This window comes from Eulemur rufifrons, chromosome 19 (assembly GCF_041146395.1).
Source record: "Eulemur rufifrons isolate Redbay chromosome 19, OSU_ERuf_1, whole genome shotgun sequence".
In the NCBI taxonomy this organism is placed as follows: Eukaryota; Metazoa; Chordata; class Mammalia; order Primates; family Lemuridae; genus Eulemur; species Eulemur rufifrons.
Window position 1 is genome coordinate 48,088,188 of NC_091001.1, and position 21,641 is coordinate 48,109,828.

A 21,641-nucleotide genomic window follows, 5' to 3' on the forward strand; every position below is an offset into this window, starting at 1 on the left:
ATTACGTTGGAGGGAAACAGTAAGGGCTTTAATTTTGGTTTTGTATGAATATTACTAAATAGTGGAGAATGTAGGGTCTGAAAATGTGTTAAAGTAGAGCTGTCAGGGGTCCTAAGAGAGGTGTTAACCAAGAGAACCATAGCTACACCTGGAGTTTAAAATTGCACCAGTCAAATTCACCAGTTCTTTGTTTGTGAAGTGTATTAGTCCTTTTTAAAATGTCTTGAAGGTTAGTTTGTATTTTTTTTTTTTTTTTTTTACTGATTAGTAAAGAAACAATCATTTTCTTTTATTATGGCATATGTGTCTCCTTGACTGGCACGTAGGAGATTCAGAGCCCGTCTATTTTGTAAAACAATCCCCATCAGGGAATTTATTTGTTGTTGTAATATAGTAATTTGTTGGGCTGATTCTATGGCTAATTAGCTTGTTTTTAAAGATAGTCTTTATACTGAAGAGATAAGTAAGTTAGTTGTGTCAATAACAAGTCCAAATATTATTCCAATTATTGTAAGAATGATAAAGGCTCCACACTTGGTTTGAGGGTATGAGGCATAATATTATTGATAGGAGTAAGGTTAGGAATTATATGTGTTAGACTACAAGTTTTTGTTTAGTTTGTTGGGAGGCATAAATAAAGTGTTTGATCTACAGAGAAAGTAAGTTTGATTTTTGGGATGTAGACAAATATCTATGGATATATTGAAATAAGGTTTTTTAAGGTAGGTATTATCATGTTTTATGTCTTCATACTTAGAAGCTGAAGTCATTTCAGCCAACGGAGGTAGGAATAGTGGAGTGATTGTGTGTCTAATTGAAGGAAATAATAGTAGGGTTTTATTTTATCTCCTAGGTCTCAGGGTTGTTTTTGACATCCCTGTTTGTTGATACTATTTGGTTGGAACCAAAAGTTATGTCCCTTGAAGGGGCATGATTGAGGGCATGGGGAACAAATGTTGGTTTTTGAGTAGCTTGTCTGGGTCCACATAATAGTGACTCTGTGGGGTTTAGGAAAGTTGTGTTATAGAAAGAGGACCAGGTGGGTAGTTTGACCCAAACGCCATTAGTGGATAGATCGAAAGTGTGGTTGTAAGTCGGGGAGTGATCAAAACATTTTTTCATGAAAGGACCTGGGCGAGATGGAGTAATCAGGCACAGGGAAGTTTATTTTGTAAGTGAAACTGAAGCAAATATGGTTACCTGGAGATTAAGGCAGGCTTTGCTATACAGAGAGTTTAAGAGGAGGTGATCTACTTTGGGTCAAACTGTTGGGTTTATGGCCCACCCAAGGCGATTAGAATATGAGAGGATTACATAAGATTTTAACTGATTTTATTCAAGAGGTGGGAAAGGGATAGTGACAAGCTCCTTCTGTGGAGAAATATTGGTACACATCTAACAATTTGTGAGAAGAGTCCACAGTTTTGAGAAGTTGGAGGGCCTCTTGAACTGTAGACAGACAGGGATGTTGTAGGACGCCCGTGGTGGGGAATATGGAAAGTAGGATGATTATTAGGGTTTTCGGTACGGGCAAAGGGGGACAGGCCTGCTATGTTAAGTTGGGTAGAGATATAAGGAGGAGGACTAGGAAAATAAGAAGCCGTATATACCACAATATAGTATTGAAGCTCACTGTTTTGGGGCTTTTTTCAAGTGATAGCAAAGTCTGGTATTGGTGATGGGCTGGCAGGTGTAGGCCGGTGGGTTTCTGGGGAGTTCATGGTGGGTGGAAGAAGGTTCCTCTGGAGGATCAGTGGGTTTGAGTCAGGAAGATGAATCCAGGACAGAATTTGTAGAAGCTTAGCTGTGGTGAGAGTGGTGAGAATTACTTGAAAAGGACCCTTTTATTAAGGTTGGAGGGGCCCAATTTGTCCTGGGAGATTTTTGAGTAAAACCCAGTCTCTGGGCTGTAAATGTTGAGGTCTCTTTAAATTAAGGGGTTGAGGAAGGTGGGTATCTGTATATGTCCAAAGACTGTTGATAAGTAAGAGTCAAGTGTAGGTGGGGAAATTGAGGTGAAAGAGGAGAACCGACTTTCTATACAAAAGTTCAAAAGGGCTAAGAAATAAAGGCATTCTAGGGGAGCTATGGAGTTTTTGAAAAGAGTATAGGGAAGGAGGTTTATCCAGCTTTGTCATAGTTCTAAGGAAGGCTTTGCAAGCGCTTGGTCTCACTAACAGTCAAATCTAGTAAAATTTAAGATATCACAGAAGTAGTAGTTTTATGACCTTAAGATATCTAAACTTTAATAATAATTTTAAAATTAGTTTTATTTACCAAAGGTTACCAAAGTCACATGAACTAAAAGGCATTTGAGGTTTTTTTCATGTTTTTGATAAAATATTTAAGTGTTTACTTTTTCAAGCCAATTAATTAGAGCTCTTTTACGTATTTTGGTAGTAAAACATCACATACATATGACACATATAGACACACAGACATACAGATAGAAGTAGATATTTGTAGGTGTACCAGGTGGAAAATTCATATTAATAGTTTGAAAGTATAGAGCTAGGGCTTTGGACGTAAATATTGTACCATTATTTGTTTATACCAAGGGGAAAAGGCTGTATATAAAATCCGAGTTAAGTCTTTTCCAAGAGCCCGAGAAAGGAAGTCTGGGGTGATAGAAGGAATTGGGTGTCTAACTGCACCCTAGGATCTCTTTACAATAAGGGTGTAGGGCAGTTGGAAGCACTAAAAGGAACGAGTGAAGACCTGATCTCCCAGTGAGTAGAGGAGCTATGGAGAACACAGGGGGTTTTGTATTTTATCTTTAATTCTGACGATGGAGATAGAGGAAGGAGGTAGAGGTATTGAAAATTTAGGAAGAGCAGAGTAAGTGGCTCCAGTATCAATTAGAAAATCGACTTGTTTACCTGCAACAGAGAGAGTTACCCAAGGCTCAACCATCTCAGTGTTGTGAAGTGAAGTTGGTTTTGAAGCCAGGGTCCATCCGTCAGACTAAAGCAGTCCCAGAAGATTCGTGGGTATTGAGGACGTTGGCTCGGGTGGGGTGCCCACCGGTTCTGGAAGGCAAGTGTGGTCCCCTGTCTCGAGGAGAGGGTACTCCCGCTTTCAGCGTCCCTCCCTTTTGTAGAGAGGGCATGGTCCTGGGGAGCCTACTTCCTGGGGCATTTTTTATTCCAGTGACCCAGAGTTGGCTGTAGATGAAGTAGGGCTCAGTTTTCGGAGAAGGGTATGGTCCTGGTGTCTCCTTGTATGGGCCTCTAGGGTAACTCTGTCTCTGAAAAGCTCCTTTTATAGTGGTAGCCACCATTTGGAAAACTTTATTCTAGGGCCTCCTGCCGGCCTCATTCCCTCTTTTTCTCTTTCCTCTCCTCATCTCAGTTATTGAAGACCTTGAAGACTGGGTCGAAAAGTTCTACTTGTGGAATTTGAGGCTTTTTTTTTTTTTTTTAAGTTTTTGGAGTTTATGTCAAATATCAGGGGCCAACTGGGAGATGAAGTGTATTGTTAAGATGGTTTTTCGCTCCCCTGTGCCAGGAGCTAAGTTAGTAAAGAGGCAAATGGCCTCAGATAGTCATGAAAGAAAAAAGACTTGATTTTGATTTTGGCTCTGAGTAATTTGTAATGTCTTTTGACCCAGTAACCTCTCAAAGAGGGAGCTGGTGTGCAGGTGGGGAGGGATTTTGGAACAGCTGGCTGGAGGGAGTGCAGCTAGGCAGAGTGGTGAAGAATAGGAATGAGGAGGGGCAAGTGTATCAAAGGAGGGAGGTGATGTGGAGGGGAAGCAGGGGGAGCCAAAAGAAAAACATCATCTGGAAAGTGAAGACGGTGGGAGAGATGTAGGGGTACAAAGTAACACCTTTTGTATAACATGTTATTGATAACAGGAGACAGCTGTGCTTGCTTTTCTACCACTTTATCAGTCTCCTTGGAATATGGTCTGGAGGATGTGGGAGGGAGCCCACACCTTACTGTCTGCTTGGTAACTCTTCAAATGCTGTTAAAACAAACTCTTAAAGACAACAAGTTAAGCCCCACAGGTGGTTAAACAAACAAAGGGACAGTTGTGTACTGTGATCTTTTCTCTTTTTTTCCTCTGTTAGTTTATTAACAATGCCATCCTTTCACCACACACATATATGCATACTCAACAGTTGTTCCAAGTCCTACCCTTTCTAACCACCCCCAGGTGGGAGCCCACAGATGTGGAGGTGGATAGGTGTGGGGTGGAATTCTCAGCCCCTTTGGCTATCCGTGTGTCCTTCAGCAGGTTAAATGCAGACAGCAAGCCAGTGAAGTAGGTGTTTTTAGGATTCAGTGAGATCATGTGTAGGCTTATCCATCCCAATAAATATTAGTGCCTTACTCACTCTTGTACCAGTAATTATCCATGCAGTTAATTTGGCATTCATCATGCACTGCTCTGCAGCGTCTATTCTGCTCTTGTCTTGAATGGTTAATTCTTTTTTTTTTTTTTTTGTGGAGGCAGGGCCTTGCTATGCTGCCCAGGCTGGTCTTTAACTCCTGGCCTCAAGGGATCCTCCCACATTAGCCTCCCAAAGTGCTGGAATTATAGGCATGGGGCACTATGCCCAGGCCTTGAATGGTTAATTCTTAATTTTGTAAAAGTTAGATGTTCTACAAGTGGGCTAAAAGCCCAAGCTTGCCCTTAGATTTCTTCACTGGGGCCTCAATAAGAATTATTAAAAATACAGGACTAAGTTCTAGTGTTCAATAACACAGTGGGGTGACTATAGTTAAAAATAATTTATTGTATATTTCAAAATAGCTAGAAGATTTGCAATGTTCCCATCACAAAGAAATGATAAATGGTTGAGAGAGGGGTATCCCAATTACCCTGATTTGATCATTACATATTGTATGCATGTGTCAAGATAGCATATGTACCAAATATGTGCAATTATTATATGTCAATTTATAAAACAAAAATAGAATTTCTTCAACAGGCATATAGACTGGTAAGAGAAATCTGTTACATTTTTATATGTGAGTAGAAAAATATAATCTTGGAAGCCAGGCCTTTTCTGCATAAAGGTGGTTAAGACGTGATGTGGAGACTGTTACCTGAGCAGCCTGAGTGGGAAGAGTGTCAAATTGATAATCCCTGGGGATCCTAGCTCTTAGGAGGTGGAAAAGGAGGACCAGGAGGGAGCCACAGACAGAAGACAGGCTAGCCCCTATGATGGCCTGCCAACAAAAGCCTTGGAGGAATACCCGTAACCACCATCACCTCTGAAACCCTCCTACGAAACTGAGTATTTATTCAATAAATAGATATTGGATGCCCAGGTCATGCCTCTTACCATGCCAGGCACTGTGAATACAGTGGTGTGTGAACCAGAGACCCCTTCTTGCATAGAATCTACATTCTGGTGGGGGAGACAAGAGATAATGTGTAATTAAAAAGTAAAAAAAGTGTGAATAATATGTCTCATGATGATAAGTATTATAAAGACAAAATAAACCATGTGTTAGGATTATATAAGCAGTTTTGATAAGTGGGCCATATCTGGGCCACATTATCTCTTGTCTCCCCCACCAGAATGTAGATTCTGTGCAAGAAGGGGTCTCTGGTTCGCACACCACTGTATTCACAGTGCCTGGGATGGTAAGAGGCATGACCTGGGCATCCAATATCTATTTATTGAATAAATACTCAGTTTCGTAGGAGGGTTTCAGAGGTGATGGTGGTTACGGGCATTCCTCCAAGGCTTTTGTTGGCAGGCCATCATAGGGGCTAGCCTGTCTTCTGTCTGTGGCTCCCTCCTGGTCCTCCTTTTCCGTCTCCTAAGAGCTAGGATCTGTAGTTCTTTTGTTATTCTAGCTCAAGTGTTCTTCACATTATGTAAATGAATTGAGGAGAGGGTCTAGTCTGCTGAACTGAACGGAGGCTGTGTGTGTACATGCACCGCAGTGGCTGGGGGTGGCTTTAGTGTGGGGAGATGTTTGTGATACTCTGCCTCTCCACCTGATGCTGCAGTGCCAGACCAGGGCAGGTGAGAGTATGAGCCCTCCGAAGGGAGGGGCCTCTGTCATCCTTTGTCCTTCTGTTCATACATTCACCAGCTCTTTGGAAAACCCTGTGAAGCTTCCATGAAAGGGGAATGACCCAGTTTCTGCCCCTGAGGCGACCTGGACTTGTTGAGTGTCAACATCTTTTATTCTGCTTCTCCATAAATGTATTTTTCTAGCTCAGCATTCACATGGTCGTTTCTTAATGAAGTTCCTCCTGAAAATCTGGTAACTTAGTTTCTGCTTTTTCACTGTATTTTTATCTTTATTTATTTATCTTATTTTTGAGACAGGGTCTCACTCTGTCACCCATCATAGCTCACTGCAACTTCCAACTCCTGGGCTCAAGCGATCCTCCTTCCTTAGCCTCCACAGTAGCTGGGACTACAGGCGTGTGCCACCATGCCTGGCTAATTTTTCTATTTTTAGTAGAGACTGAGTCTTGCTCTTGCTCAGGCTGGTCTCGAAGTCCTGAGCTCAAGCGATCCTCCCGCCTCAGCCTCCCAGAGTGCTAGGATTACAGGCGTGAGCCACTGCGCCTGGTTTGCTTTTTCACTCTTAAATGCTTGATTTATGGGATATTGTCCCTAATGTCCTAAAGAGATGATCCAAGGTTCCTAAATATATTTTGTTCAGGTAGTTTTCAAATATCTTTTCATAGCATAAATATCAATCATAGCTTAATGATTTCCCCCCAAATGGAAACGGTTTCAATTTTTCAGAAATAAAACTAGTTATGTGCAGAATTCAAATATTATAAAAAGGAATGCAAAAAGAGAAACTCAAAATTGTACCACCTGTTGATAACATATGTGTGCCTCCTTCCAGATGTCCTTATACCTATAATTACCTATGCCTACATAAACAATTTTTCCCTACATTCTGATCATTTTTGTTAGTTAAAAGTATAATTACCATTGAAATCTATGGCACACAGTTATTCCAACAGTTAACAAAGCATGCCCCTGATTCAATGTTTATATGATTGAACCTTTAATTTCAATCTCTTTTCCACCAAATAGAACATTAAAGACAAAAGAAATGAATGAAAACAGTGCAGATGGTATAGAGGTGATCGTGACTTTCAGCTAATAAACCCTGGGGCAGGCTGTCCGAGGGAGCATCTTAAGGCCACCTCATTGTTTGTCAGTTGTTCATCTGTGAAGGTGACTCAGGTTGGCCATCCTTTTGTGATGTTGAGGGGCATGGAATCCAAATGGTCCCTTGTAAATCAGAAGAAATAAATACTACTGAGTCCAATGGGTAGGGGGGTTTGAGGAAACTCCTGGGAAGTTGAGCTCTCATAAGTAGATACATCCCGGAACATGACTGTGTGTGTGTGTGTGTGTACACATTTTTACAGAACTGCTTTTTTCTTCTTTCTGTCAATAAATGTATGTACCCAGTACTTTAAGCTGGTGCTTCTCAAATTTTAATATGCCCATGAGTCCCCTGAGGATCTCATTAAAATGCAGGTTCTGAGTCAGTGGTGCCTGGGTGGGGCCTGAGGCTCTGCATTTCTAACCTGCTCTCGGGTGACACTGATGTTGCTAGCCAGAGACCCCGCTGTGTAGCAAGATTTTAATGACTGCAGAGTATTCATGTGGTTTGTGCCATAATTTACCAACAAATTTCCCATCATTGACATTTTAGATGGCCTGATGGATTTTACACTTTAGTCTTACAATCATAATTTCTGTTAATAGTCAATTTTGGCTTCAATCTGAACCAGTATTGAGAAAATGCTCTTTTGGGGGGAAGTTTATCTTGTTCGATGACAGGACACAGACATGTCATGCATATTCCGTTCCATTTGAGATGTTTCTTAAAGGCCTGCTGTGTGCTATCCTCTGTCCTGGGTGTTAAAGATACAAAAATGAACAGAGCCCTGGCCCTGCAGCTCAGCCCTCCAGAAATTTGCAAAAAAATTTTAGTTTATGTGGTAAATAGATAAAGAAATGCCCAGGGATGGGTATGATGTTGGAAAATGACCTCATAGGGAAGGAAAGAGATGGTTGAGCTGGGTTTAAGGATGAAAAGTAGTTCACCAGGCAGATTGTTGGAGTGGGATTCCAGACTGTGCAAAGGCACTGAGGCAACTGTTTGGCACATCAGATTTCTAACAGTATTTATTTGTGGAATGTGACAGACAAGTTTGTCACATGGAATGACAGAGCCTGAGATGTGCTGGGAGCCATTAAGCAGATAAATATTTTAGAAAGATGGCTTTGAGGAAATGAAATTGAGACAAGGAAGTCCAGGTTAAGTGCTACTAAAGGAGTGTGGTGGGCAGGGGAAATTCAGAAGTAGTATTGACAGGTCCTGGGGATTGATAGGGGTTGAGAATGAAAGTCTGGGGTTAATTTGCAGGTTTTTGGTTTGAATGGCTGAGCAGCTGGTGCGATAATGTAAGGAATGGGTGGAAATGTTCTGCTTAGGGATGTTGCTTGAGATGAAGATGGCAAACAGGTTGTCAGATGTACAGGTCTGAGCGTGGGTCGGGGGCTGCATCAGAGAGCTGGACTTGGGCGTCAGGAAGCCATTGTCATGGCTGAAGCTTATACTTTTCACAGAGTTGCTAGAAGTGCCACAGATGTTGCTGGAGTCATAGGTAGGCACCCTCCATTGCCTCTGATGCTGCTGCTCCTGTCAGAAGCTTCAGCAAGTCAGGAGAATGGAAACAGGACTTCTTTCTCTTGTCTTCTAGTCTTCCACCAGCACATCCTCGGATCACAACAGGAAGCAGCTGGCGAGATAAAGTCTGGGAAATGTAGTTTAGAGGCTATAGCCAGAGGGGCAGAGTAGAGCTGAGAGCCAGAGCACTGTCTTGCACACAACAGATTCTTTCTCATGTTCTAGCCACGGTCAGCTTTGTTCTCTGGAGGTCCACTTTGGTGTGAACTGTGTCATTCTGGTTATCCCCAAAACTTCAGATTTATGTGTGCACTGGCCATAGGTAGCCTGCTGGTTCCTGCCACATGGCTGACCATACATTAGGTAACCACAGAGTTGTGTTTGAGAACCTTCCAGGGTCTCGGTTGTCCTAACTTCTCATTTAAGAATTCAATAGATTCTGCAGCAAAGGTTTATTAATAAGGGCCTTGGCACTATTTTTTTTTTTTAAACTATTCAAATAGAAAGATGGGGATAAAAATTCTTTAGAATTGGTAAAATTCTTGCTACACAGTTAGAATTGGAGTTGAGGGAGAGATTGTTTATGGGAGCAGAAAAAGAAATACTTGAACGTCTGTTTAGTTTGAGATAAGATTTTTTTCAAAAAAAAAAAAAAAAGGCAAAACCCTAATGGGAAAAATAAAGTGCATAATGAGATATAACTTCTTCCTCTGACTGAAAGACTAAATACAGCGAAGGCATCATTTCTTAATATGTAAATTTATCATAAAAAGTAAGTAGTGCCAGCCGGGCATCGTGGCTCACCTGTAATCCTAGCACTCTGGGAGGCCAAGGCAAGAGGATTGCTTGAGGTCAGGAGTTCAAGACCAGCCTGAGCAAGAGCAAGACCCTGTCTCTATTAAAAATAGAAAAATTAGCTGGGCCTCATGGCGAGGGCCTGTAGTCCCTCCTACTTGGGAGGCAGAGGCAGGAGAATCGCTTGACACCACTGTACTCTAGCCCAGGGCAATAGAGTGAGATTCTGTCTCAAAAAAATAGATAATTTTTAAAAAGTAATTGATGCCTATGTTAGTTGAGATATGACTTTGCTTTTAATTAACAGTTGCTTAAATTAGACAGAAGTGTATTCCTCTAAATAGAACCGTCCAGAGATGGAATGGCAGCTCTGCCCTATGGGGTTGTGCCAGAGACCCAGTCATCTTCCGTCTTCCTGTTCCACTATTCTTGGGTAATATCCTTTCTGTGTGGTCCGAAGTTGCTCATCATGTTTCTGTATTTCAGCTAGGAGAAAGGGGGATGAAGAGAAGCTGGGAGTATGCCAAGGGATGCGCCCTGGAAGTTTCCCAGGATGCTTCTGCTCATATCCCATTGGCTGGAACTTAGTCATGAGGCTATACTAGGTCCAAGGGAGGCTGGGAAATGTAGTCTTTATTCTGGGAAGCCATGTGTCCCCCAAAAATCTAGTGTTCTATTAAGTTGAGAGGAAAAAGAAAACTAATATGGGGGGAGACATACGAATTTTTACTTACAATACCCTTAGAATATGATTTAGACCTTGAAAAATTGAGACTAAAGTTAATTGAAAAGAATAAGTAGGCAGGCATACCCAAGAACATATATTTTTTTAAAGAAAAGTTTCATTTAAAATTGCCATACCATATTCTCTTTTTTTTTCTTAATGTGACACTTTTCTACTGCTTTTAATGTGTAACAGTTTCTTTATAAACTATAGCATTATGGAACATTTTAAATATACACAAAAGTGGACGAAATTACATAATGAGCCCCATGTACCCATCTCTCAGCTTGGGCAGTTATCAGCTTAAAGCTAGTCGTCTTTTTTTTTTTTTTTTTTTTATATAGGGTCTTACCTGTCGCCTAGACTGAAGTGCAATGGCACAATCATAGCTCACTGTAGCCTCCAACTCCTTGCCTCAAGCAATCCTCCTGCCTCAGCCTCCTGAGTAGCTGGCACTACAAGCGTACACCACCACGCCCAGCCAGTTTTTCTATTTTTTGTAGAGAGAGGGTCTTGATATGTTGCCCAACCTGGTCTTGAGCTCTTGGTTTCGAGTGATCCTCATACCTCAATCTCCCAAAGTGCTAGGATTGCAGGTGTGAGCCACGATGCCCGGCCCAAGGGTCTTTTAAAAAAAAAAAAAAAATTAACTTGGGGATAATTGTAGGTTCACATGCAGTCGTAACAAATAATCCAGAGATATCTTGTGTACCCTTTACTCGTTTTCCCCCAGTGATAGTATCTTGCAAAACTATTGTACCATATCACAGTTGGGATACTGACTTGGGTACAGTCTAGATGCAGACAATTTCCATCACCACAAGGGTCCCGTGTGCCGCCTTTTTATAGCCACACCTGCCTCCCCATCAGTAACCTCTGACATTCCCTAACCTATTTTCCATTTCTATAATTTTGTCATTTCAAGAATGTTAGGAATCATCATATAATATGTAACCTTCTGGTATCGGCTCAGCATAATTCTCTCTAGATTCATCCTAGTTGTTGTGTGTATCAGTTCATTCCTTTTTACTGCCAAGTAGTATTCCATGGTATGGACGCATCACATAAAGGCTCTTTGAAAAACATAATCCGCCTAACTCTTCCCTCTGTTTTCCCCCGTCTTCTTCCCCTCTCTTCTCAGCAATGCCGAGTGAGTATAACTGTGTGAAACAGAGAAGTGATTGCTTAAGGCCTTCCCTGCAATGGTACAACCAAGCTCAAAACAAGATGAGAAGACCCAGCCTGTTAAAAAAGATCCTCAAGTAAGTACCACTCCTTGGGCCATAAGATACCCCGGATTTGGGTTAACTGTGTAGAATTGGGAGAAAAATTCCATTATTGCCCTAAATATGGCTGATGTTGGAGAGGCCTACTTGGTCAAAGGATCATGCAGAGGCAGGTCCGAGTCAGGATTCAGTGCGCAGGTGGAGTGGGTTCATGTGTCTAGCCGTGTTTGGGAAGAGTGTACCACCCTGTCCCCCGTGCCTCAGCCTGGGTGGCCGAGAGAGCAGCTCCTACAGGGCGCTGCTCGTCATGCCATTATTTAACAAAGAAGAGCTTTTTCCATGAGCTATTTTAAGTTAATCTAAAATATAGTTCATTGAATTTCCCTGAAGGCACTTGAATACTATTAAATATTGAATAATAAAGAAGGATGATAGGGTGTTTCAGCCAGGTCACCCTTACTTATATCCTAGTAAGTGATAGAATTAGTAAAAGGAGGAACTTGTCAGTTGTTTTTTTACATACCAAACTAAGTTGAAAATTACCTTTTTCCATGTCTAAAGATAGGAATCCAACCTTGAACTCTAGTCTCCCATCTCACAGAGGGGGAAAAAGGTGAGAATAGGAAATTTATATGAATAAAGACTTGCATCACATTCAGTCTCCTTTTACTCATCAACCCGTATTTAGAGGCCCACAGCGTGTCGGACATCGTTCTGGGTGCTGGCCGCAACAAGGGAGACCGGGGCCCTGTGCCGCTCCTGCAGTGTGGGTGAGGCAGCCTCACACCAGGAATCACAGGACCCTGTGCCAAGTGCTGTAGATTCCGGGCTTGCCTTTAACGCTCTTTTTTTTTTCTTTCTTTTTAAATCAAAATAAGCGAAGTATTACATGCCCTGAACGTGACCCCATTGCTAGGGGCTGGGGAGAGGAGTAGGTAATGCTAAGTTCCCAAGATATTCAAAAGTTACAAAGGGACTCGGTGAAACGTGTTCTCATCCCTACTGCCCACATTTCCCCTCCACACTTAAAGATAACCAGTGTTACCAGTGTTTTATGTAGATGAGAAATATTTTGTGTGTGTGTTTTCCCCCACCCCACCAACCTGCTTTTTTCACACAAAGGATAGCATCTTGTTCATTTAACATTATACTCAGTCCCAGGGAAAAATGAAGACGCTTGTGCAGGTTTCATGGGAAGCCTGTTGAAGTGAGAATTGAGAAGTCTTGAAAACACTCCAGCAATACTTCTTGCATCATCAGCTCAAGTCTCAAGAAATATTTAACATCTGTTATATACAATATATTATGCTGGATGCTGTATTATTTTTAAAGCTGCCCCTTTCTTTAGAAAATGGATTATTTTCCCCTTAAGCTTATTATTCCTTACCTTTATTTTTTCAAGAACACGGATTATTTAAAGCAATGGTTTCTAAACTTTGGTTTAAACTGGGGTGTTTACTTTTTTTTGTTTTTTGTACTTTTAATTTGTCAGTGTCACTGGGGAGCTTATTAAAAATGAGATTTCTAGAACCAAGACAAGACACAGCTATTTTCTCCAAATCCTCTGTGTGTGTGCAAACTGCATAAAAGCATGAATTATCTTTAAAAATATTTTTTTAGATGGTCTTAAGGGTAGATAATGGTACTGGTACTGTTTCATTTCAGTCAATCTCAATTCTGGGTAGAATTCTTTAGATATATGATGAATAGATTGTTTCTTTTGTTTTTCTTTTTTTTTTAAAGGACTGACGATATTTTGAAGTCACAAAACATCGAATCTGAGATTCTAGAGTTCAAATCTTACTTGATTTTTTTAAAGTCCAATAATTGGCATTATGATTCAGATTTTATTATGGTGCCTTGCAAAAAAAAAAAAAAGTTTTTTTTTTTATATTCACTTAAAACAAAGGCAGTCATAAATGGCCAATTTATCTTGTCAGGAAAATAGGAAATGGTACCTTCCTTTCACCCTGAGGTCAACTTAAAGATAGTACTTTTATGCTTCATGGCCAGCAAACTCGATTTGGGTTCGATTTTCATTTATTTCACATTATGTGTCGTGATTATCACATGACTCCATCATTATACCTAATTGATTTTTCTTCCAGGTTTCTATTGTTTATGTTTGGAGTGTGGATCTTTTATACCCTCAAGTTAAACTATACTGCCGAAGAATGTGACATGAAAAAAATGCATTATGTGGACCCTGACCGCGTGAAGGTTAGACATCCCATTGGTATGGTTTGAATGAAACCATTTCCAGGCGTACGCTTAAACTGCCATGGCATCTCTAATGTGTTACAAATAAATGGCAATGAAAGTTTGGAAACAGAGGGGAAAACACTTAATCTCAGCACTCCAAAACCAAATATCACCCCCTTCTAAAAAAAACAACTACCGATCCATCTCCCCTACAGTATTCTTCTCCCACTGACTGTGGCCGTGCTGTGGGGTGAGGTGGGCTCTGCTCGACACACTACAGTGCGTCTGTCATGGAGTTCATTTGTCCTGATGCTGCCCATGTATGTGTTGTTAAAACAGACGGGGAAGAAATTCTCTTAATATCACTTAGCCTTCTTGTGTTTTGTTTTTAATTTTAAAGATTTCAAATTACATTTCAAGGTTTTTTTCTTTTACTGTATATTTGTTTCTAAATCGATCGACATAGGAAGTGCTAATTTCACTGATGATGAGAGTGGCTCAGTGATCCAATAATGTTCAGCACCGGCTGGAAGAAGAGATGGTTACAAACAAGGTGGCGTGGTAGGACTGGTAACTACACGTATGGACGCCCCTTCACGTGTGTTATCTCATTCACTCTTTGGGACTGGGAGACATCCGGTATCATCTCCATCAGACTCACACAAGTGCACTCCTAGCTTAGTTAGCTGGTTAATCTAGTTTAGTGCTTACTGTGTGCCAGAACTGTTCCAAAAGTGTGTTAGCGATATTAACTCATTTAACCCTCGTGAGAGTCCCGGGGATGGAGGTGCTGTGATATCTGCATCTCACAGCTGGGGAAACTGAGGTGCAGGAAGAGTAAATAATTTCTCCAGTAAGTGGTGGCGTCAGGGCTTGAACTCAGTGATGTGGTTTCAGAGTCTGAGCTCCTGACCAGTCCACCCTCTGCCTGGGTAGGGAGTATCCACAGAGAAGCCGGGAGTTACAGACAGCACAGTACAGACAGGAAAGAGCTTACTTTTTTTTTTTAACCTAGATTCAAATCGGATTGCTACTTAGTAACAGTAAAACCTTAGGCAAGTTACTTGTCTTGAGCTTCAGTTTTTTCAGCTGTGAAAACATCTACTTAATAGGATAGTCATGAAAGTTGAATAAGGTAATATACACAAAGCCGCCTCTGCAGTCCTGATTTTTATTCACAGGTTTCTACTTTAATCTATACATCCTTCATAGTGCCTCAGGTTTTTTTGTGATAGAGGTATAAACAAGTAAATGACGAGCTTAGTTAAATGCACTGCTTGGCCTTTGCAGAACACTCCAGGTATACCCTCAAACTGTCATATCATCTCGATTGTGTTACAAATAAATGGTAAGGGAAGTTGAAAACAGAGGGGAAAACACTCTCAGCCCTCCAACCTGAACCTCAGTGGTACGTCGAAGCTCCTCAGAAACTTGCCAGACTCGGTCGGGTGTTGTAATCATTGATGGGAGTCTCAATTTTGCTGGTCACAGAGCCTTCCTTCCTGTATATCTGCCCTCAGACGTCCGTCCCATTTCATCCTGCTTTGGTGGAGCAGGATGTGTCCAGTGCCCTCTGCTTGAGTTTCCCTTTCCTCCCCACCCATCTGGCCTTGCAGACATCCCTCCAGTCCCTTTCAATTCCAAGGCCCTTCACGGCGCTTGTGGATAAAGGTTTCAGACGTCCTGTCTCTGTTTTTTGTCTCCTGAGAAAGGCCTAGAATAATGGCACTTGGCATGACTTACTGATATGCTGTGAACTCTTCCCTTTCTTTGCTGCACTTCCCCACTTTCTCTACACGTGCCCTTTGTCCTGTTCATTACCATCTGACCAGCTGCAAAATAATTGCTCTAAAGGCTGAGTTAATTGAGCAGAGAAGTGAGCTCTCTTGTGGAAGGGCCAAGCACACCATTTCACAAGCACAGGGTGGAAAAGATGTGTTTTAGTAATACCTTGGGGGAAATCAACTTAGTAGTTTCACTGTCCAGCCAGTGACATCTGCATTAATGTGCCCTGACACCTTGCGATCGTTTGTAACTTAAGCTACATTAATAGACCAGGGATGGTCTGCTTGTCCCTGCAGTGGCCAAACAAATGCTCTGGTTGTTACGGCAATTACTCTTTACGGGGGCCTGTAGGTGGAATTCAGGCCTCAAACAGGGAGTGGTTCCAGGCCTTTCTGATCCCTTCCAGCCCTGAGATTTGGGGGTTCTCTGCAGCGTGCCAGTACCTGGCTGGAAAATGTAGGCTGGTTCTGCAGCCTAGGGCTTTCCCCGTTCTGAATTCTGGCTGTAGCTGTCTCGGCTGGAAGAGTCTCGAAACACCCCTGCCTGTGGCACCCCTGGTTCTTAACTCAGTGACTTTCAGTCTGAATCTCAGTGGTGCCTCAAACTTGAAGCTCCACAGAAACTTGCCAGACTCTGTCGGGTATTATAATCATTTATGGGAGCATCTTGTCTTGCCATCTAAAGTGTGAGTTATTTGAGAGTGGTGACTGTGTTTATAAACATATATGGCTTCTGAGATTGCAGGAAAAGGAACAGTGAGCCAGGGTTGCTCTTTAGAATCCTCTGCTCTTGTACATTGCCCTAGTTTGACTCCTCCTCACCTGCCTTCTGCATCTAGGCATGCCCCACAGTGGCCACAGATTCTGAAAATTGAATCTGATGTGTTGCTTCTCTCCCTAAACTCTGGTGTCTGTCCCTTACCTTCAGGAGAACATCCAGGCTCATGAGTGTGTCCTGTGTGAGTACGTGACTTGGTTCCTCCCAGCCTCTCCAGCCTCCTTTGCCACCCCCACCATCTCAGCACTGCCCGTTTCAGACACACTAAACCCCTCACAGGTCTTTGGTTGAAGCTCTTTCTTTCAAAAACATCTGTATTGAGATATAATTGACGCACCATAAAGTTCACCCATTTAAAGCAAATGGTGCAATGGTTTTTGTGTATTTACAGAGCTGGGCAACCATCGCCATAATCTAAGTTTAGAGCATTTTTATCACCAAAAGGAGCCCCATATCTATTAGCAGTCGTGCCCTAGTGCCCCCTCCCCCCATATCCTGAGCAACCACTGATCTACTTTCTGCCTGTTCTGGACATTTCGTGTAAATGGAGTCATACACCACGTGGTCTTTTGTGTCAGGCTTCTTTCACTTAGAATGATGCCTGCAGGGTTCACCCGTGTTGTAGCATGTATCAATACTTCATTCTTTTTGTTTCTTAATAACATCCCATTGTGTGGATATCCCACATTTTGTTTATCCATTCATCAGTGGGTGGACATTGGGTTGTTTCCACTTTTGGCTATTAGGAGTAATACTGCTGTGAATATGTGTATAAGTATCTGTTTGAGTACCTGTTTTCAGTTCTTTTAGGAACATAATTGCTGGGTCACATAGTAACTATGTTTAGCTTTTTGAAGAATTGCCAAACTTTTCCAGAATGGTTGAATCATTTTACATCCATGGGAGCAATATAGGAGAGTTCCAGCTTCTCTACCTCCTCACCAACATGTGTTATTATCTGTCATTTTTCGTTATAGCCATCCTGCTAGATGTGAAGATAGCTCATGGTGGTTTTGATTTGCATTTCTCTGAAAGCTAATGATGTTGAACATCTTTTCATGTGCTCATTGGCCATTTGTACATCCTGTCTAGAGAAATGTTTATTCACATTCTTTGCCCATTTTTTAATTGGGCTACGTGACTTTTTATTACTGAATTGTACAAGTTCTTTACGTGTTCTGGATATCAGGCCCCTGTATCACGTATATAATTTGCAAGTACTTTCTGCCACTCTGTAGGTTGCCTTTTCCCTTTCTTGATGATTCTATTTTCAGCACAATAGTCTTTGGTTTTGATGAAGTCCAGTTTATTTTTCCTTTTGTCAGTTGTGCTTTTGATTTCGTATCTAAGAAATCATTGCCTAATCTTGAGTTTTCTCCTAAGAGTTTTACAGTTTTACCTCTAACATTTAGGTCTTTGATCCGTTTTGAGTTAATTTTTGTATATCTTGTGAGGTCAGTGTCCAGCCTCATCCATTTGCAGGTGGCTCTCCAGTTGTCCCAGAACCATTTGTTGAAAAAACTCCCCCCGCCCCCGCCCCCGCCCCCGCCCCCGCCCCCGCCCCCGCCCCCAAGACCTGGCGCTGCGGCTCATGCCGGTAATCCTAACACTCTGGGAGGCCAAGGTGGGAGGATCGCTCAAGGTCAGGAGTTCGAGACCAGCCTGAGCAAGAGCGAGACCCCGTCTCTACTAAAAATAGAAAGAAATAAGCCAAACAACTAAAATAGAAAAAATTAACCGGGCATGGTGGTGTGTGCCTGTAGTCCCAGCTACTCGGGAGGCTGAGGCAGTAGGATTGCTTAAGCCCAGGAGCTTGAGGTTGCTGTGAGCTAGGCTGACGCCACAGCACTCTAGCCCGGGCAACAGAGCGAGACTGTCTCCAAAAAAAAAAAAAAACAAAAACAAAAAACCAAAAAACTTTCCCCTATGTTTGCTACATTCTTTCTCACTTCTCTTCCTGGAGCCCTTTCCCACCCTTCATCTCTCTGTTACTCATATTTTAAGTATCAGCTCAGGGGTTACCTCTTTTAAGAAGCCTTCCCTGATCATTCCCTGTCTGTGTGATTATATCTTAATCCTGTGTTTATCACCATAGCGTTTCAACTGTTTGCCTTCCCCACTTGTCTTCCAGGCCTGCTCTGGGGAGACAGGGGTTATGTGCTTAACATCGTACATTAGTTAATAGGTACTTACGTATATTAAACTCTATAGGGAGGGGGAGATACTACTTTAACCACAGTGCAATCTCTCACTGTCTTTGAACTCCAGATTATATAGCAAATCCAGTTATAGCAGGCAATTCTTTGAGTACATTCAGTGATGCATGTTAGGTTTAATATCCCTTTGAGGAATAGGACTAATGGTTCTGTTCAACTCTATAAACATCCTCTGGTAGGCAGAGAAAAACCCAGACTCCCCCAACCCTACCCCTTCTCTCGGAACCATAGAATGTAAGTCCTTTCATGTAGGCTTACGGGGTGGGTTTTAAGACCTAAGTTCGCCACTGGACAATAACAGCGGGTGCTAGTGCCCTGCCTTAACTGGCTGCCGTGAGGATTCCTGACCAGTCACTGACGAGGGAGGGTGGGCGGACCTGCCGGTGAGTCAGCCTCCCGAGTCCCACTGCCTGCCCCGGGCAGGGCCAGAGCTGTCTGCACAAAACTGAGAAGGCGGCCCACAGTGTCCATCCACCGCATCTACCCAGTTCTGAAAGATTTCTAAAAGGTTACTTTTTCTAATTATAAAAGTAACACCAAAAATTTAGATAATACAGAGATGAATAAAGGAGAAAGCCCCCTGTAATTGTTTGAGGAAAAGAGGAAGGAATGGGACGCAATTATGTGAATCAAACATGTTTCTAAAAGTCTGTCAGTTTAGAAATTAATAAAGTAGAAAATGAAGGACTACTGCAACTCTGGTGGCATTGGGGTGCCCTTTATTCTGTTACCTTAAACTTTTTTTTAAAAAGTAGCTTTTCAACCCTGTCAAAATGCCCCACTTTTCAAGATGGTCCTCGTAGGACGTGCCACTTCCTTTGAGGCAGAAGGGGCAGCTGTGCCGAAGCACAAGCATGAGCGGGCTTTGCACAGGAGAGAAACAGCAAGCGTTGGATAGCAGAGGATCCGGGGCGGGGGAACAACAGAATACAAGACTGAAAATGAGAGCGAGCACAGGATGTGGTTTCCAGGGCGACAGGTGGTCTTAGCTCTCTGAGAGAAGAGAAGGCCAAATTCAAAGGTGTGGCAGTGACAGTTAGGGGTTTTCTATTTTCTATTTAAAGAAGTCCCTTAATGTACCAGCTGTTAAATGACTAACTATAGTCTGAAGGGATATTTGTACACTTCAAAAGTATGGTTCCCATGTGAAAGTGCACTTAAAAGATGTTTGAGAGACAAGGGCACATTTGCGTCCACTTAGGTTTGGGCTGCATGGTAGCAGCAATTTGAACTTGGCCCTCTCTCCTCTCAGAGAGCTGGGGACCACACGTCACCCTGGGGCCCGCATCCGGTGCAGTGCAGTTAATTATAACCAGATCAGCTCAGCTGCTCTCAGAGTCCTCCCTGCGGCTCACAGACCTGCACCGCGTGTGTAAAGTAGGCAGGCCACGTCATTCATGCCCCCGGCAGTAGCACCTCCAATCCACGTCTTTTCTCTCCTTGGTGCTGCTGCCCCTCTCCCCAGACTGTCCTTGGACATTCCCATGGCCCAAGTTCGTTCCCTTGAGTCCCTCTGTAGTCAGTCCCTGCCCTCAACCCCTGGCCCCCGGCCACCCCTGACTGGTTGAGTTTTTACTGTGGTGTTCTTGCCGGGACTTGGTTCTTTAAATTTTTTCTGCTCTTAACTGGGTAAACGTTAGAGACAGATAATTTAAATGTGAGTTAGTGTGTCAATAACTTCAGCCTCAGTTACTGTCCTTGTATGATGTCGTACAAGTCTCCACGTGTGTCAGGCACTGGCCTAAGTGCTTTGGGCACGGCCACCCAACCCTGTGGGGAACAGGCCCATGCCAGGGTTTGCCCATGTGGGACTGAAGTTTCGCACGGTCACTGATGACCCCAGATCACATGGTCCTGGCGGAGTTGGGCTCCTTCCCACATTTGGTTAACTAATCCAGACCTGAAGTTTTTCTTTAACCTGAATGCTCTGCCCTGTCCTGGATTTTTTTTAAAAAAATAAATGCAATAGAACATTGCCTTTTACTAAGACTATGCCATTTACCTATATTCCTGAAAATGATCACCGTTAAAATTATGGAGTGGAAATGAAAGTGGAGATTTTGCTGAGGAAAATTACTTTTCTTTTTTAACCCCATCAGTGAATTTTCCCATTGTGGTTTTCCGTGGCAAGTTGCCACAGCGTTGACAATTGGTACTACCAGACGTCTTTTTATTCTTAATTGTGGGCAGCCTGCAAGCTTGGCTTGGAAGACTTTTAAAACCGAAACCTTTCGTTTCATCCCTGGATGTGAGACAAGTGGGAGTTCTCGTATCTTGCGGCCGAGTCGCCAGTTGCCTGCTTCCCAGTGGGCCTCTCATTCCTCGCTTGGCTGCCTTGGCCTCCAGCCTTGGAGCCACCCGCGGAGAAGGGCCAAGTCACGCGGCTCCCTCTCCTCCTCACAGCTCCGGAAGCTGCGGCCGCCTCCTGAGGCACTTTTCTTCTGAGCTTTGAACCACGGACAAGCGGTGAAGAGGGAGGAGAGAGGCCAAGACAGATTCCAGTTAGAAGACCTGATCCCTGAGACGTTCTCAGAGCTTGTTCCCCATCTTTAAATGAGTTGAAACAAAAGAGGGAACAGGAACTGCTGTGCCTGTAGACATTTCCCGTGGCATTTAGAACATTTATTCACTCGGGGTTTGTTTATTACACCCGCTGTGGATTAGGCACAGGAGGGTTACAGTCCGAAGAGGATGACTGGGCCTTGTGCTCTGCTCACAGTCTAGCAAATTAAGTTTGAAGCCTGAAATCGAACTCTTTGCCAGAGTGGAAATGGAATGAAATTTCACTCCTTTCCAAAAGAGACTTCTGAAGAGAAGATTTGGCAGCCCCAGAGAGTGGTGTACACGTTTCCAGCTTGCTCACCTGCCTCTTTCCAGTCCCGGGTTGATCGCCAAGCTTTTCTAGGTCTCTTTTGGCACTTCCGTTCTTTCCTAGGAGATCCGTAAAACCAGATGCTTGGGATGTCGTTCTGTAGTGAAGAGTTAGGCCTTTGGGTCTCTAAACAAACTGTTGTTCCTGACCTTCGGGCCTGGAGTCTAGAGAGGAGTGTGCATACTGCGGGTGGTCCCTCTGTCTGCCCTGCCTCCACCAATTTGGCACTAAGTGCCCACTGGACTTGGAACATCACCCGCTCCATTTAGGGGCTCAGAGCATGACAGTTCCTTGCCTGGCTTTCCCGCTGATTCCCATGAAGACGCCAGTCCGGATTCAAACACTTGCTCTCAGTGGTGCTGTTTGTGTGCTGTTCTCTGTAGGTAGAGGCTGTTGTTTTAGGAGCC

General features: G+C 43.0%; 1 protein-coding gene across 3 annotated transcripts in view; it reads left to right on the plus strand.

The window, feature by feature from the left end:
• Positions 1-21,641, plus strand: part of ST3GAL5 (ST3 beta-galactoside alpha-2,3-sialyltransferase 5) — a 55,461-nt gene that overhangs the window by 21,304 nt on the left and 12,516 nt on the right. For all 3 annotated transcript variants that reach the window (XM_069494323.1, XM_069494322.1, XM_069494324.1), the window contains exons 2-3: positions 11,298-11,418; positions 13,491-13,602. In XM_069494323.1, the coding sequence (XP_069350424.1) occupies positions 11,300-11,418; positions 13,491-13,602 (231 nt within the window). In that variant the 5' untranslated portion in view covers positions 11,298-11,299. The remainder of the gene's footprint in view (positions 1-11,297; positions 11,419-13,490; positions 13,603-21,641) is intronic.